Source organism: Oncorhynchus nerka, linkage group LG15 (assembly GCF_034236695.1).
Source record: "Oncorhynchus nerka isolate Pitt River linkage group LG15, Oner_Uvic_2.0, whole genome shotgun sequence".
In the NCBI taxonomy this organism is placed as follows: domain Eukaryota; kingdom Metazoa; phylum Chordata; class Actinopteri; order Salmoniformes; family Salmonidae; genus Oncorhynchus; species Oncorhynchus nerka.
This window is the reverse complement of record NC_088410.1, coordinates 48,643,042-48,658,398: the sequence shown is the minus strand read 5'-3', so window position 1 is coordinate 48,658,398 and position 15,357 is coordinate 48,643,042. Positions and strand designations below refer to the sequence as shown.

At 47.1% G+C, this 15,357-nt stretch overlaps 1 protein-coding gene across 3 annotated transcripts in view; it reads right to left on the bottom strand.

Annotated features, from left to right (window-relative positions):
- Window positions 1-3,284: 3,284 nt before the first annotated feature.
- The window catches only part of LOC115142837 (protein CBFA2T2-like), a 50,769-nt gene continuing 38,696 nt past the window's right edge, over window positions 3,285-15,357 (bottom strand). For all 3 annotated transcript variants that reach the window (XM_029682613.2, XM_029682614.2, XM_029682615.2), the window contains exons 3-11: window positions 14,534-14,775; window positions 13,404-13,493; window positions 10,651-10,841; window positions 10,154-10,407; window positions 7,622-7,707; window positions 6,709-6,916; window positions 5,671-5,739; window positions 5,221-5,411; window positions 3,285-4,792 (exon numbers count right to left, since the gene is read on the bottom strand). In XM_029682613.2, the coding sequence (XP_029538473.1) occupies window positions 4,472-4,792; window positions 5,221-5,411; window positions 5,671-5,739; window positions 6,709-6,916; window positions 7,622-7,707; window positions 10,154-10,407; window positions 10,651-10,841; window positions 13,404-13,493; window positions 14,534-14,775 (1,652 nt within the window). In that variant the 3' untranslated portion in view covers window positions 3,285-4,471. The remainder of the gene's footprint in view (window positions 4,793-5,220; window positions 5,412-5,670; window positions 5,740-6,708; window positions 6,917-7,621; window positions 7,708-10,153; window positions 10,408-10,650; window positions 10,842-13,403; window positions 13,494-14,533; window positions 14,776-15,357) is intronic.

Here is a 15,357-nt window from a genome sequence, read left to right as displayed (position 1 = left end):
TCCGATTGGACCGACATATGCGGTGTTAACCGTCATTGCAGTCAACGAGAACTTGGGAACGTATGCCTTGAAATTTCAATCGCACTATAATGCGGGATCTTCAAAGCGCAATACGGTATGAATCGGGCCCTTGGTTTTTGCATTTGTCAACAAAACATAACCTTGGTAGTTATAGCTTGTTTCTTTTGAAAATAATAGTGCAAACTTTTAATATGAATACATGGTTAAGAATGTGTGTGTGTGTGTGTGTGTGTGTGTGTGTGTTAGTTCTGCACTAACTGTGACCGTGATCATTTATACTAAAAATATAAACGCAACATGCAATCATTTCAACGACATATTGAGTATTATAGAGTTACAATTCATATAAGGAAATCCGTCAATTTAAATAAATTCATTTGGCCCTAATCTATGGATTTCACATAATTTCACATAACTGGGCAGGGGCGCAGGCATAGGTCCACCCACTTGGAAGCCAGGCCCAGCCAATCGGAGCCAGGCCCAGCCAATTAGTTTTTTCCTCCATAAAAGGGCTTTATTACAGACAGAAATACTCCTCAGTTTCATCAGCGGTCTGTGTGGCTGGTCCTAGACGATCCCCGCAGGTGAAGAAGCTGGATGTGGAGGTCCTGGGATGGCGTGGTTACACGTGGTCTGCAGTTGTAAGGCCGGTTGGATGTACTGCCAGGTCTCAGGCAAAATGACTGCCAGGTCTCTTTAAAATGACGTTGGAGGTGGCTTATGGTAGGGAAAGAACATTACATTGTCTGGCAACAGGGCTGGTGGACATTCCTGCAGTCAGCATGCCAATTGCACGCTCCCTCAAATCCTGAGACTTCTGTGGCATTGTGGTGTGTGACAAAATGGCACGTTTTAGAGTGGCCTTTGGTCCCCATCACAAGGTGCACCTGTGTAATGATCATGCTGTTTAATCAGCTTCTTGATATGCCACACCTGTCAGGTGGATGGATTATCTTGCAAAGGAGAAATGCCCACTAACAGGGATGAAAACACATTTGTACACAACATCCTGGAGAAATAAGCTTTTTCTGCATATGGAACATTTCTGGGATCTTATATTGCAGCTCATGTTCAGTATATCTAAGGTGGAATCATTGTACCATCTAAACCGCTGTGAAATATCTTTCCCATAACCAAACATGTTCAGCTCTTTGAAGCTAGTGTACAAAACACATGATAGTCCCACTAAGCCCTAAACCAGATGGGATGGCGTATCGCTGCAGAATGCTGTGGTAGCTATGCTGGTTAAATGTGCCTTGAATTCGAAATAAATCACAGTGTCACCAGCAAAGCACCCCCACAACATAACACCTCCTCCTCCATGCTTTACGGTGGGAAATACACACGCAGAGATCATCCGTTCACCCCACACCTCTCACAAAGACACGACGGTTGGAACCAAAAATCTCCAATTTGGGCTCCAGACCAAAGGACAAATTTCCACCGGTCTAATGTCCATTGCTCGTGTTTCTCGTGTAACATTGTAGGATTTTTTATGAATTTATTTGCAAATTATGGTGGAAAATAAGTATTTGGTCAATAACAAAAGGTTATCTCAATACTTTGTTATATACCCTTTGTTGGCAATGACAGAGGTCAAACGTTTTCTGTAAGTCTTCACAAGGTTTTCACACACGGTTGCTGGTATTTTGGCCCATTCCTCCATGCAGATTTCCTCTAGAGAAGTGATGTTTTGGAGCTGTTGCTGGGTAACACGGACTTTCAACTCCCTCCAAAGCAATTCTATGGGGTTGAGCTCTGGAGACTGGCTTTGCCACTCCAAGACCTTGAAATGAGTCTTTACGAAGCCACTCCTTCGTTGCCCGGGCGGTGTGTTTGGGATCATTATCATTCTGAAAGACCCAGCCACATTTCATCTTCAATGCCCTTGCTGATGGAAGGTTTTCACTCAAAATGAACTGGCTCAAGCAGGGGGACAAGTCTGGCACTGCAGGATTTGAGTCCCTGTCGGTGTAGCGTGTTACTGATGGTAGGCTTTGTTACTTTGGTCCCAGCTCTCTGCAGGTCATTCACTAGGTCCCTGTGTGGTTCTGGGATTTTTGCTCACCGTTCTTGTGATCATTTTGACCCCACAGGGTGAGATCTTGCGTGGAGCCCCAGATTGAGGGAGATTGTTTACAATTTTGTTTCTGGTGTCCTTTGACAGCTCTTTGGTCTTGGCCATAGTGGAGTTTGGGGTTGTGGACAGGTGTCTTTTATACTGATAACAAGTGTCATTAATACAGGTAACGAGTGGAGGACAGAGGAGCCTCTTAAAGAAGTTATAGGTCTGTGAGAGCCAGAAATCTTGCTTGTTTGTAGGTGACCAAATACTTATTGTCCACCATAATTTGCAAATAAATTCATTAAAAATCCTACAATGTGATTTTCTGGATTTTTTCTCATTTTGTCTGTCATAGTTGAAGTGTACCAATGATGAAAATTACAGGGCTCTCTCATCTTTAAATGGGAGAACTTGTAATTGGTGGCTGACTAAATACTTTTTTGCCCCACTGTATGTGTTATGTGTCTTCCCTATCATTTTACAATGTAGGAAATAGTAAAAAAAAAAAAAAAAAAAAAAAAAAACCTTTAATGAGTAGGTGTTCTAAAACTTTTGACCGGAAGTGTATTTTTACAGATATGTCATCCAACAATCAAAAACCACCAGAAGCATCGTCCATGGTAACAATAAAGAGACGGCCATTTCTTTAATTTGATGTCTAAAATGTTCAACTGAATCGAATGCTGTCAAAGTAATAACTCAATGGTGTGTACACACACACACATACCACACTCCTGAGATTCAAAAAGGAGGCCAGAGAAGAGTCACTCTTGTTGCACCAGTGTGAACCCCCCCCAAGAGGTAAATCGGGAAGCAAAAAACAAGCAACTTCAATCTGATATTTTAATTCACGTGTATTATATTTATACTAATGAATTGTAAATAAATGCCCCAGTGGGATGAATGAATCATTAATGAAAAAAAATGAAGCACTTTTATTTCCATTAGATAATACTGCAGCTAATACAGTACTATAGTCCTGATATGGAAAAACCTGTGCAAACTTAAAATCTGAAGACATCGGACACAGAATTGTACAACAGGTGACATGAAGCTAAGCAGCAAGCAACTGTAGTAGATAACCGCAAACCTCTTAGAAGTTTATCATTCATCTTTACACCTTATACTACTTTCTATCGTACCGAGGCTCGGTGTGGACGAAAATAGACAACTATGCGCGTCATAGAACAAGACAAGAAACAGTGTTTCTGTATATTTATTCTGTGTACAACAATAGACAGTTACAGGCAAATGACACTTGTTTAGCAATTGGAAAACTTTGGTGATGCATAACAGCTTGTGAATAACCTGAACACTTTGTCTTTTTTTATATTGCTCTGAAATTCGTAGTAATGTTTTAGTTTTTACAATATCCACCGACGGCACAACCGTTTTGACACACGTGTACGTACACGCACGCACACACACACAAAAAAAGAACCTGACGAGTAACTTGTGCGAGCAAGAAAAGTAGAACAGCTATACTGTACATACAAACAGGATTCCGGAGGTGATTTCGCGATCGTGTTACCTCCCAAAAACAAAAAAGTATTTCCAGAGGGGGAGAGGAACTCTAGAGCTGGTACTGTCACTCAGACCCATAACCCTCTTTTCTCTTAGCTTTATATACACACACACACACACACACAACAGGAAACTTGGAAATATGCAGTGAGTACTTCGACCATCACTTTCACCCTTGGGTATAAATGACTATTCCAAATCTCATACACACACCCCCCCACCCCAGTCCTCTTAAAACAAAATGACAAAAACATTGTCTGAAGTCAGTCTTTAGTTGTCTCATATCTGTTTGGGATTGTTATTTTGGATGAAGTGAAACAAGTGTCCATCTGTGAGGTGGATTGTCTGTTTGTCCAACTGTTGAAGATGGATCCGCAGAGTCCCAAAGCAGAGGAGTCTGTCTTCTGCCCAACATTGCCAAAGCAACCCTTCCCTTCCCCACAGTTTCTCCCTGATGTCTCACATGACCTGTGACATCAGGGACCTCATTTCCTCCCCCATTCACTCAATGTCTGTGACATCACTTCTGTCTGACATCACTTCCTTGGCTGGATTAGGGGTTGGTGTCCAGAGCGGAGTGTCATCGTAAGTCTTCAAAGCAGCTTCCTTCCCTCGTCTCCTCTCCCTCACAACCGCTGACCTAAAGTTATTTGTCAGGTGAAAGCCAAAGGATGGAACAATAGACACTAGCACCTTTCACCGGTTCGATAGGAACGGGAAACAAAGTAAGGAAGCCATTTTGGGGCGCCCGGTCCTAGTGTCCATTATGAACAGTCACGAACCACAGAATGGAAAGAAAAGGGGAACGGAGGCCATCTTGAGTGAGAGCCAGTATCACTACCACCCTCCATGGTCCTAGTCTTAGTGCCCGTTGCTCTCTGACACTGATGCAGGAGTGGACGGGGTGGAGGAGCGAGAGGCAATCGACCCCTTGTCCCCCCCAGGGCTGGCAGCGGTTGGTACACTCTCCGGGGCCTTGACCCCTGTGGTAACGTCTGCAGCGGCTGCGGCCGCCCTGGCTGCGGTGATGGCGGACACAGGCTTGGGCTGGGCTTGCAGGCCAGGGCTGCAGATGAGGTGGTGGCGCTCCCAGTCCTTGTGTTGGCAGAAGGAGCCGCAGTAGCGCGCCGCATTGCAACCGCTGCACGTCTCGCTGGCCTTGCGCCCGCAGTTCCAGCAGCACTGCAGGGAGAGAGAAAGAGTTTAGTATAGAGATAAATACTACACTGAAGCGCAGGGGGAGAGGAAGAGTGTGTACACATACACACATACATACATACATACGAGAATTGGACAAAGTATACTGGGCAAGTAGTAGGTAAATACCTCATCTACCCATCCTTCAGCTTTGACTGTTGCTCCTATGTGCTCACTATGACTCACTTCACAGTATGAGTGTACACTCTTAGAAAAAAAGGGTTCTTCAGCTGTCCTCATAGGAAAACACTTTTTTGTTCCAGGCAGAACCCTTTTGGGTTCCTGGAACCAAAAGGGTTTCTTCAAAGGGTTCTCCTATGAGGACAGCCGAAAGAACCCTTAAAAAAGGTTCTAGATAGCAACTTTCTTTCTAAGAGTGTGTATAGTTATGCAGAGTAACATATGCTCCTAACCTCGCTGGAGTCCTCCTGCTCGTTGATGACCTGTATGGCGTCCTCGGTGGCCTTCCTCTTGGCCTCGGATAGAGTCTTCTCCATCTTGGCGCGCTCGGCCGCGATCATCTCAAAGGCCTTCTGCTCCGCCTCGGCCACAGCCTTCTGCACCTCGTCCATGGCCTGACGCTTCACTTCATTCACTGCCTCTTCTGCGCAGGAGAGGGGACACAGGGGGGGGGGGGGGGGGGGGTCAGGTTTTAGACCATGTTGTGGTTCTACAATAAGTAGTGGTTATAATAGATGGATGAGGGGACTCCTTTATATCAAAATGTTTTTCAATAATATTTTTTTTTAATGAGCGAGAGAAGAAGAGGGATAAAAAAAAAAAGGGGAAAGGGAAGAAGAACACATAAAAATGTTGAATGCCCACACACATGGGACATTGAACACTGTTGTACTAGCCCTTACCAGCTTTTCTCCAGATCTCATCCGGCACATAACCCGAGCCAGGCCGCGGCACAAAATCTCTCTGGGATTCTGTGGCACAAAAAGACAAAAAAAAAAAAAAAAGTTAGCACCCGGCAGACTTGTGTGAAATAGCATCATCCGCTCTACTTACTTGGGATATTACAATCCCCTCACTAACCACACCAATTCAACATTCCCCAGTTGGCCAAATTAACCGAATAGCCGGGCAGCTTGAAGAGGGAGTACATTGGCTAGGGCAGAGGAGCTGACAACCAAGCTGTAGCTACATTCTGTTTGTTATCACTCTCTTTATCCCCTTCTTCTCCCCCCCCCTCTCTCTCTTTCTGAGCTGCTCCTCTCAAACCAGACCCATGCCCAAGCTCTGTGGTGCCTGGGCTGGGTTTGGACTGTGTACACTGTGCCCAGACACACTGCTGGGCACACAGATGGTACTCGGGCCGGGCGGCAGGCAGCCAGCTCTGGGTCTTAAAGGACGACAGGCTGGCACTGCCAGGGCCTTCTGTGGCAGATCTGGACGGGGGCAGCGTTGGCACCTGTCTGGGGGCCATGGAGCAGCATGGGCCCCGGAGAGATGGAGCAGACGAGCACTGAGAGACAAACACTGCCAGCAAGACTGAGACTGCGTTCCAAATGGCGCCTTATTCCTTACCAATATACGGAATATGATGACATTTGGAACGCAGCCTATATGTGTAGGTTCGAAATGTGTCAGTAGTGTGTTGATGGGTGTAGTTCTGTAGATGAACACCAGAGGGCGGTGGGTCTGTGGTGACTGTGGGAGCTCAGTAGCTGGCAGGTTGCTTCAGCGGCTCACCATCAAGGGGACCACTCGTTTTTTAATCCCTTACCAGGAATCCCACCTGAAAAGATACATTACCTATAGATCTGTCGATCTGGTGCGTATTGATTCATTGAAAAAGGACCAACCCCTAAGGTTAGACATGAACTTAACTTTGCACCCATGGATTTGAGGCAGCACGAGCTAGTGATAATGTAAAAAGACAGAGGACCACCCACCATTGGTGAGTCCCTCGGCCGTGTGGGGGCTGTGGGTCTTGGAGAAGGGGGCGGGCATGGTGGCAGCCCCACCCTTGCGGGGGTCCTCCTGCTCGCTGGAGCGCCGCCGCCAGTAGTTGAGCTCCTCGCGATCAGACTCCTGGCAGCGGCGGAGCACGGCCACCGAGCGCCGCGTCTTCTCCACCATGTCCACGATGCAGTTCAACACCTGGAGGGGTGAGCGGCGGAGATAGAAAGAGGGGACCGTTAGAGAGAGCCAAACTTTAAAAAATATATTTTTAAAAACAGTAGGAAGGCTGCAGTTCTGGCTCACCCAATTTTCCAAATGCCCAACCACAAAATACGTCCTATATCTACACTACTGCAGAAAATACGGCCAACCTCTGCAGATACTGTACATGTCAGCGGAGGCTGCTGAGGGGAGGATGGCTCATAACAATGTCCGGGAACAGAGCGAAAGGTATGGCATCAAACACATGGAAACCATGTATTTGATACCATTCTACTCCAGCCATTACAATGAGCCCATCCTCCACAATTAAGGTGGCACCAACCTCCTGTGGTACATGTCGTGATGTGGGGGTAAGTAAGAGCTATATATACACACACAGTAGTGTTACTTGAGAGTACATAATGAGTCTCAATACACAGGAACTACCATTCCAGAATTATGCTTGTGAGATAAAAACAAATATAATTTCATTGGCTAGGACTCCTGCTTTGCGCAGTCAATCACTACTGGAGCGCATGGCTCTCGGATGTAGACAGCAGATGGCTTTAGCACCAGTCCACCACTGTGAAAGGGACACCCAGTCTGACGTCGCCTTGATGGCTCCACCAGGCACTGAGAAGTGCTCCGCCACTTATAGTTCCAGTGGTGGTGGCGGCGTCTACAGTCAGCAGTGGCACTTACATGATCCAGATGCCTCCACTCGTCGGCCCACTCTCGGTCTGTCAGCCTGTGGTCCACGGGCTCCTCGCGGTAGCCTCCGTTAGTGCCTGATTAGAAAAGACGAGACAATTGAAAGCTTAAAAGTGGTGTGATTTTTTAAATATTTTTTATAAAAAGGAACATTGGCCGTCATTCAAAATTAATGGCAGGGAGAGGCGGAGGGAAGGGGGTGAAAGTGTCCATTAATCATATTAGTCAATACCACAATAAGGCAGTGACACAATGACATTTAGATGGTCTTATTTCACAACAACATTCCATGCCATGACCGGAGTTTAGTGACAAGCTGTGCTTTAGTGTCTCGTTACAGTCGTCACCTCCTCATACACGAGAGATGAAGAGGAGGAGTGAAAGACGTAGAGAGGCCTACTCAAAAGAGTTACGGACAGAAGGGAAAAAATAAAAAGACAAGAGTTAGAGACAACGACAAAGCTATAGAGAGAGAGAAAGTTAGAGGAGATATCCTCTACCAAAGAGAAGGGCAATACTGAGTATTAAAAAAAAAACATTAGGAACAGGAGGATGTTTAAGCCTTGAGACATGATTGTGTATGTGTGCCATTCAGAGGGGGAAAAAAATGTGCAAGACAAAAGATTTAAGTGCCTTTGAACTAGGTATGGTAGTAGATGCCAGGCGCGCCCGGTTTGGGTCAAGAACTGCAATGCTGGTGGGTTTTTCACACTCAACAGTTTCCTGTGTGTGTCAAGAATGGTCCACCACCCAAAGGACATCCAGCCAACTTGACACAACATGGGCCAGCATCCCTGTGGAACGGTTTCAACACCTTGTAGAGTCCATGCCCCAATGAATCGAGGCTGTTCTGAGGGCAAAAACGGGTGCGATCCAATATTAGGAAGCAGGGGCGTAACTTTCACTAGGGACATGCCCCCCCACATGCTGAAATTGCATTTTTGCCCCCACTAGTTTTATCATTGGAATGTCATACAACACAAGGCAACAGTGTGCTTCAGGACCAGGCGGACATCGCCAAGCGGTCGGGTAGGCTGTTTGGAGTGTTTATCCAACTGGATGAAAAAATAAAAAATGCCCCCCCCGCTTCTAAACACCAAAGTTGCGCCCTTGTTAAGGTGTCCCTAATATTTTGTACACTCAGTGTATATCAGAGTGAGAGACGTAAAAACAGAGTAAAAAAAAAAAAAAGATTGAAAGAACAGAGACAGAGAGCAAGCGGTTGAAAAAGAGAGGGACAGGGGAAGAGAGCGATGTCTTTTGATGAGAACCAGACCACGAGCCCAGTCACGGCATGCAGCAGCGCTGGGACTCCTCCACATCTGGAGGTCAGCTGTCCGGAAAAAAAACACCATCCCCACCCCCCTCTCCTTCCCATCTCTGCCCCTGCGGCTGGGTAACTATCGGGGAGTGGTGGGCATCCCCTCCCCATGGTCTGGAACTAGCAGAATTCCAGCGCTGGAGCTGTAAAGGCTGCGTGGCGCAGGCCCACGTCTATACACATCTGCCTCCTGGCTAAGCAGCGCTGACACCCACTCTGGTTTGGAGGAGCGCAGGGAAGGGATAACACAGAGGCAAACATACAACACAGCATTCAAAGACGCAAATACACACACGAACGGCAAAAAAGGACAAACACACACACTCTATCAACCCCACCCACCCACCCTCCTCTCTCCACCCCCGGCTGCTGTTTCTCATCAGCGCTCCCCAGTTCAAAGCTCTCCGAGATGTAGGGGTGAACAGGCTGGATGGCTCACTGTACCTTGAGACGTACCGCTCGTAAACAACACCGGCCCCGTGCTTCGACTCTCAGAAAGGTTTGCCTCGGCATGACCTACTCTCGTTTCCTTAGGGCACAGTGTGTGTTTCGCTGTTCGCCTCAGTTTACGGGAGTGCATGTCTACTTCGTTGAATATCTACATCCCATCTGGCCATTGACACTGACAGGGATCAGATGGCACGCAGATTTTACAACGAACTAGATAAAAATCTTCTCTCAAAAAAAAAGGTACACTACTTCTCGGGTAGTTTGGCACACCCGAAGCACATGTGGGGTCCATGGATTTATGGTCTTCGGAGAACTTCTATGCCGTTTGCTGTGCATGTCCACACACACTGACACCCACACAGACCACCCATTAGCAGCTTTCATATCGACCACACTAAAGGCTGTGGTGGTGAGTGAGTGAGAAAGAGTGCCGTTTGATGACGGAATCTCGGTGTTGCTCGAGTCGTCCCTTACGACTGTTGTGGAGAACAGTATGGGGACCAATGTGAGAGAACAAAGGGCGCGCCTACGTCTGTTAATGTCGGGCGAAACCCTTGTGAGTTTGTATATACGCCTGGGTTGCATTTGTTTGCCCGTGTGTGTCTCTCTCTCGCTCCAATTATTTTGTATGGATGGCCCCAGTGGGAATCAAACCCACAATCCCTTGGCGTTGCAAGCACCGTGCTTTACAGAACCAGCCCCCACATGACCACCGGTAGGTGTGTACAGTAGACATGTGTGGATGAATCTACCTGGTAGTCTAGGCCTGTCCTTGAGCTCGCGGAGCTCCAGTATCCGGTGGCTGCTCTCGCGGTGCAGTAGGTGGGGGGTGCTGATGTCCTCGAGGGCGTAGTGTTGCAGCGGGGGCGGCGTGGGATGCAGCTGAGCGCTGAGGGGCAGGGGGTGGGCCGGGCTGTGGCGGGGCGCAGGGCTGATGGTGCAGATGCGCTTGGTTGGTGGCTCCAGGGGGGCGGGCGGGCGCTCGTGGAAGCCATTCTCTTTGGCCCTGCAGGAAAGATGGAGGGGAGGAGAGGGAAGACATGAGAGAGTGGAAATGTGTACGTATGATACTGGGGAGGGCCGTCTTGTGTATCATCGTTTGGGGCTGCTTGCAAACTACACATGGATGTGTGTGTGTGTGTGTGTGTCTACAGTATATTTCTGTGTGTATATGACAGTCTGTCCCCTACCTGTTGGGACTGTGTCTCGCTTGGTGTGTGTGTGTACATTTTGTGTGTCTGTCTCCTACCTGTTAGGGCTGTGTCTCTTGGTGGCCATGTCTCTCTCGCTGGGCTCCAGCAGCAGTTCTGAGGAGTCGGGGGGCGAGGCCAGTGTGGTGCTGAGCAGGAGGTGCTCGTGTTGGGACAGGTACTGGGCCGGGGTCTGCTTGGCTGCACGCGCACAGTGGAGCAACTCCCTCTGCAGCAGTGGCAGGTTGGCCTGGGGAGGGGGAGGTAGAGGGAGAAAGGGAGGTGAGTGTCATTTGAAAAAGGCAAGAACGAGAGCGAGACACAGTAGCAGTATTCTTGCGATTTCATGTAATGTTGTTTTCTCAAAGCCGTAGAAATCTAACTACAGGGATCGCGGCTGTCGAGAGGAAACGCCACGTAGACGCAGTGGCCCCATGGAGACGGTATAGATGCCATACTGTCGCCATAAGAGCTGGCTTCCATTTCTTAGTTGACAAAACTAGTTGGGAATATCTTCATTCTCTACACCTTTACTTGACCCAACGTCTGATCGTGTGCAAATTCAAAAGTGAATTTCCTATTAAATCCAAGTGACATGTGCACAAAATACCAGTACACGTCATTTAAAAAAAAAAAACATGAACTTCATAAAGTGAAGTTTGAGTGAAAAAAAATGTGTTTACTTATTTGCATGTCGCGGTAAGGCCGTGAAGCCTCTGCGGAGACCTCGCGGAAATGCCATGGCAACGCGGCAGAGACATTAGGCAGACACGGTTCACTGAGGAGGCCCAGAGGGAGACAGACATACAGCAGATCTCTCCTTGAGAGGCCAGAGACTCACACACCCCTCCCCCCTACAGGGGGAGAAAAATGTCCGCCGTCTCGATCTGTCTGCCTAGTGTAAGCCCCGTGACTGTTTCTGCAGCCCACCTTTCAGTAAATCACCGCAAAAACCCAAACACATAGTCCATCGCTCGCTTTGGACGAACCGCGACAAAAGAGAAGCAGAGAAGATTAGAGCAGTGTACATAGAAGGAGAAAAATGGGGCTTCGTGTTGGGGTGTGTGTGTGTAGTCGAAGAAGGCCGAGTGGAATGAGAGCGCCTGTGGGGGTCAAACGAGACAGACAGAGAAAAGAGGGGAGAGAGAGAGAGAGAATGATACAGAAGCGGAGGACAAACATCACACGGTGCAATCAGAAGGCAGGCACCCTGGTAGGGGGTAAAGAGAGAGGGACAAGGGAAAGAGAGCAAAAGAGTGACGAGCAGAGGCAGAACAGAATGACCACCAAGCCTGATGAGAGGAGGCAGGCTCCCTCCGCCCTCTCTCCATTACTGCTTCCATTTTTAATGAGCAACAGGCCCAAGTGTGCTTATAATTACACAGACTTCCTCGTTCCCCCGTTCGCCATTTAAGACCCCCCTAGCCAGGGCCACCGCTACATCAGTCCGCCACATATGTTGTCTGTCAGTTAAGCGCCGTTCTCTTTTTCTGCGGGGCGGATGCGAAATTGGCGGCGCCGGGCAAGGCTGAACGACTGCTTTCCTTTAATGCGACAGAGTCCATATGGCGCGCTGCTGAGCCCCATAAAAGGAGGGAGGGAATGGTTTACAGTCATGTTTCACACTTCCGAGCTCGGTCTCTTCCCTCGCTTTCTTTTTGAGCTATCCACTGCCACGGTGCTAGGGAGGGATGGAGGGAGGGGGAGAAGTTGGGGAGCCTCGTAAATTAAGAAAAAGGGAAACCAATATTTTTTCTCTTATTCTCTCAGAAGGTCGGGGTTCTGAAAGGTGAAGGAAAAAGACCCATGGAAAAAGAGCTGATTTTCACCATCTGAAGAATGGAGCATTAACACCGCACAATTTGACTGGTTGGAAGATTTATGTTCGGTTCTCATGAGGGTAGCTCTTAAAAAGTATTCCATTTCAGGCCCCCATGTTGCCAATTTACTCAAAGGCCCAATTAAACTTGCGCAACCCCTGTTTCTCGTTTAGTCAACGCATAGAACTATATTGTTATTTGGGAATGACCGAAAGGCAATAAATAAATAAATGTACATTCACAACCCCAATTCTCTGTTTATACGACAACAGTCTTGCTGTTGAAAAATCAATTAGAGAAATGATTTTCATGTTTTCCTAATTTTGTATTATGCTACCGTCTACTTGCGGTTTCTCATTATTTATGGCCATATTTGCATTATTATTAGTTCAAGATTTCTGAGAGAAGTGTAATTAGAGTATTCTGTGCCAGAAGCTCCTCTACGCTTCATGAAAGGAATAGGGGGCTCAAACGGTACCCTATCGCCTATATAGTGCACTACTTTTAACTAGAGCTAGCATAGATATCACAGGAGGTTGGTGGGACACGGTTTCCATGTGTTTGATGCCATTCCATTTGCGCCGTTCCAGCCATTTTCATGAGCCGTGCTCCTCTCGGCAGCCTCCATTGAGATAGACAGATAAATCCATCAGTGGAGGCTGCTGAGGGGAGGATGGCATTTGGGACGCACACTAGCTGTTACCTTGAATGCAAAACATCTGCTTTTTCCAGTCCTGATTTCATGACTAATTATATGCAGTCCTTGAGTCATTGTAAACCTCCCTCGAACATCAAACACCTTTTGAAGAGGACAAAGAAGAAAGCGGTCGTCCGCACAGCACAGGCCTGGATTCAGTTCATCAATATTTCTACCACATAGCGAGAGAACAAGACATAGGAAGGGATAGATAGACAGAGAGAGAGGGGAAATGGAGTGTAACAGAAATAGAGAGAAGGGAGACAGCTCTATAGAAAGAGGAGGTAGGTGCTACCTTGAGGAAGGGAATGACGAAGGGTCTCAGGGGGAAGTTGGTGGCCTCTTGGAGCCGCGAGTGGAACTCCTCGATGGTGACCGTTGAATTCTGGGACACAGGGGAGAGATCAGCCAATCACAGTTCCCCTCAAGGTTTAAAGTCTCCAACACTGAGCTTGACATTGTGCGTGTTTCAGATCAACCACGTTGCAGTCGTCAGCAACTGCAGACTGACTGATCTACAAATCAGTTGGCGTCATAAATAGTCCAACTACAGTGGATCAGTCCATTTGTAGATCAGTCAAAATGGATGCTCTCGGACAGGATGATAGACTTTGAAAATCGCTTTGATCACCGAGTGACCAGAGCAAACACTACAGAGCAGTTTCTCTTTCAACTGTCAATCAAACTGTCGACAGATGAAAGATTGATACCTATCTATCATTTGTGCACAATATGTTACAGATGGGGCCTGTCCACTTAGGCCACATATAGCAAATATATGGGCATGTGCCTTCCAAAATAAAACATAATCCTACATAAATAAACACATCATATATGTTATACTCAACAAAAATATAAAATGCAACATATAAAGTGTTGGTCCCCATGTTTCATGAGCTGAAAGAAAATATCCCAGAAATGTTCTACACACACACACACACACACAAAGCTTATTTCTCTCAAATGTTGTGCGTAGATTTGTTAACATCCAAATTTGTGAGCATTTCTCCTTTGCCAAGATAATCCATCCACCTGACATGTGTGGCATATAAAGAAGCTGATTAAACAGCATGATCACACCACTGGTTCACCTAGTGCTAGGGACAATAGGCCACCCGAAAATGTGCACCTGGACAGCTGATGAAACTGAGGAGAATTTCTGATTTCCTTATATGAACTGTAATTCAGTAAAAATCGGTGATATTGTTGCATGCTTCGTTTATATTTTTGTTCAGTGCACACACTGAAATATCTCATTCCATGAAATAAAATTCTCTTGAATAAACTCAATTGAGTTTATCCCGAGGGGAAATGATCATATCGCTTCTCAAATCAAATGCAACACATCAATACAGAACAACGCAAAGTGACAAGGTTCTCACGGCTGTCTCCATCCATTGTTCCTAAAACATATCAACCACTCACCACGAGGGCCAGCACCAGGTTGCGGACGCTCTCTCCGATTTCAGGCGAGATGTCGTTGCCGAACTGCTGCAGCGTCGTTAGGAAGCGTTTGAGCTTGCTGAGCTGCCTGGCGCCGCACGTGGCCGGGAGCTGCTGATTGGCCAGCGAGGAGGAAGAAGAGGAGCTAGGCCCGTTGCTGTAGCGCTGGGGCGGCGAGGGCACGGCGTTCAGCATGGGTGGGGAGTGGTGGATCCCATTGGTCACTGGGGGAGGGAAGAGGTGGGAGCGGGAGGGAGAAGAGCCAATTGAGAGGTCAAAGAAATTATCGGAGGAGTTGGACTGAATGGGTTGACACAATCTTTCATACTGGAATCCTCACATCTTTTATCATGTTGAAGATTTAATGCCATTAAGGCCGACAAAGAAATAAAGACATAAATATAGCAAAATCATGTACCACAATCCAATAATCCAGGGGTGTCAAACTCATTCCACGGATGGCAGAGTGTCTGCGAGTTTATGTTTTCGCCTTTCAATTAAGACCTAGACAACAAGGTGAGGGGAGTTCCTTACTAGTGACCTTAATTCAGCAATCAAGTACAAGGGTGGAGCGGAAACCCGCAGACACTCGGCCCTCTGTGGAATGAGTTTTCCACCCTTGGATTAGGGGATTGTGGTACATGATTTTGGTATATTTACATATGTCTTCATTTCTTTGAGTTTGACACATGTGCCCTAATCAATTTATGGATCACAGCTCAAATCTGCTGTTTGCTATTAAAGGGTTCAATCATAACTTCCATTAAAGTCACAATTTTCACTTGATGTCACATGCAGTTACAATT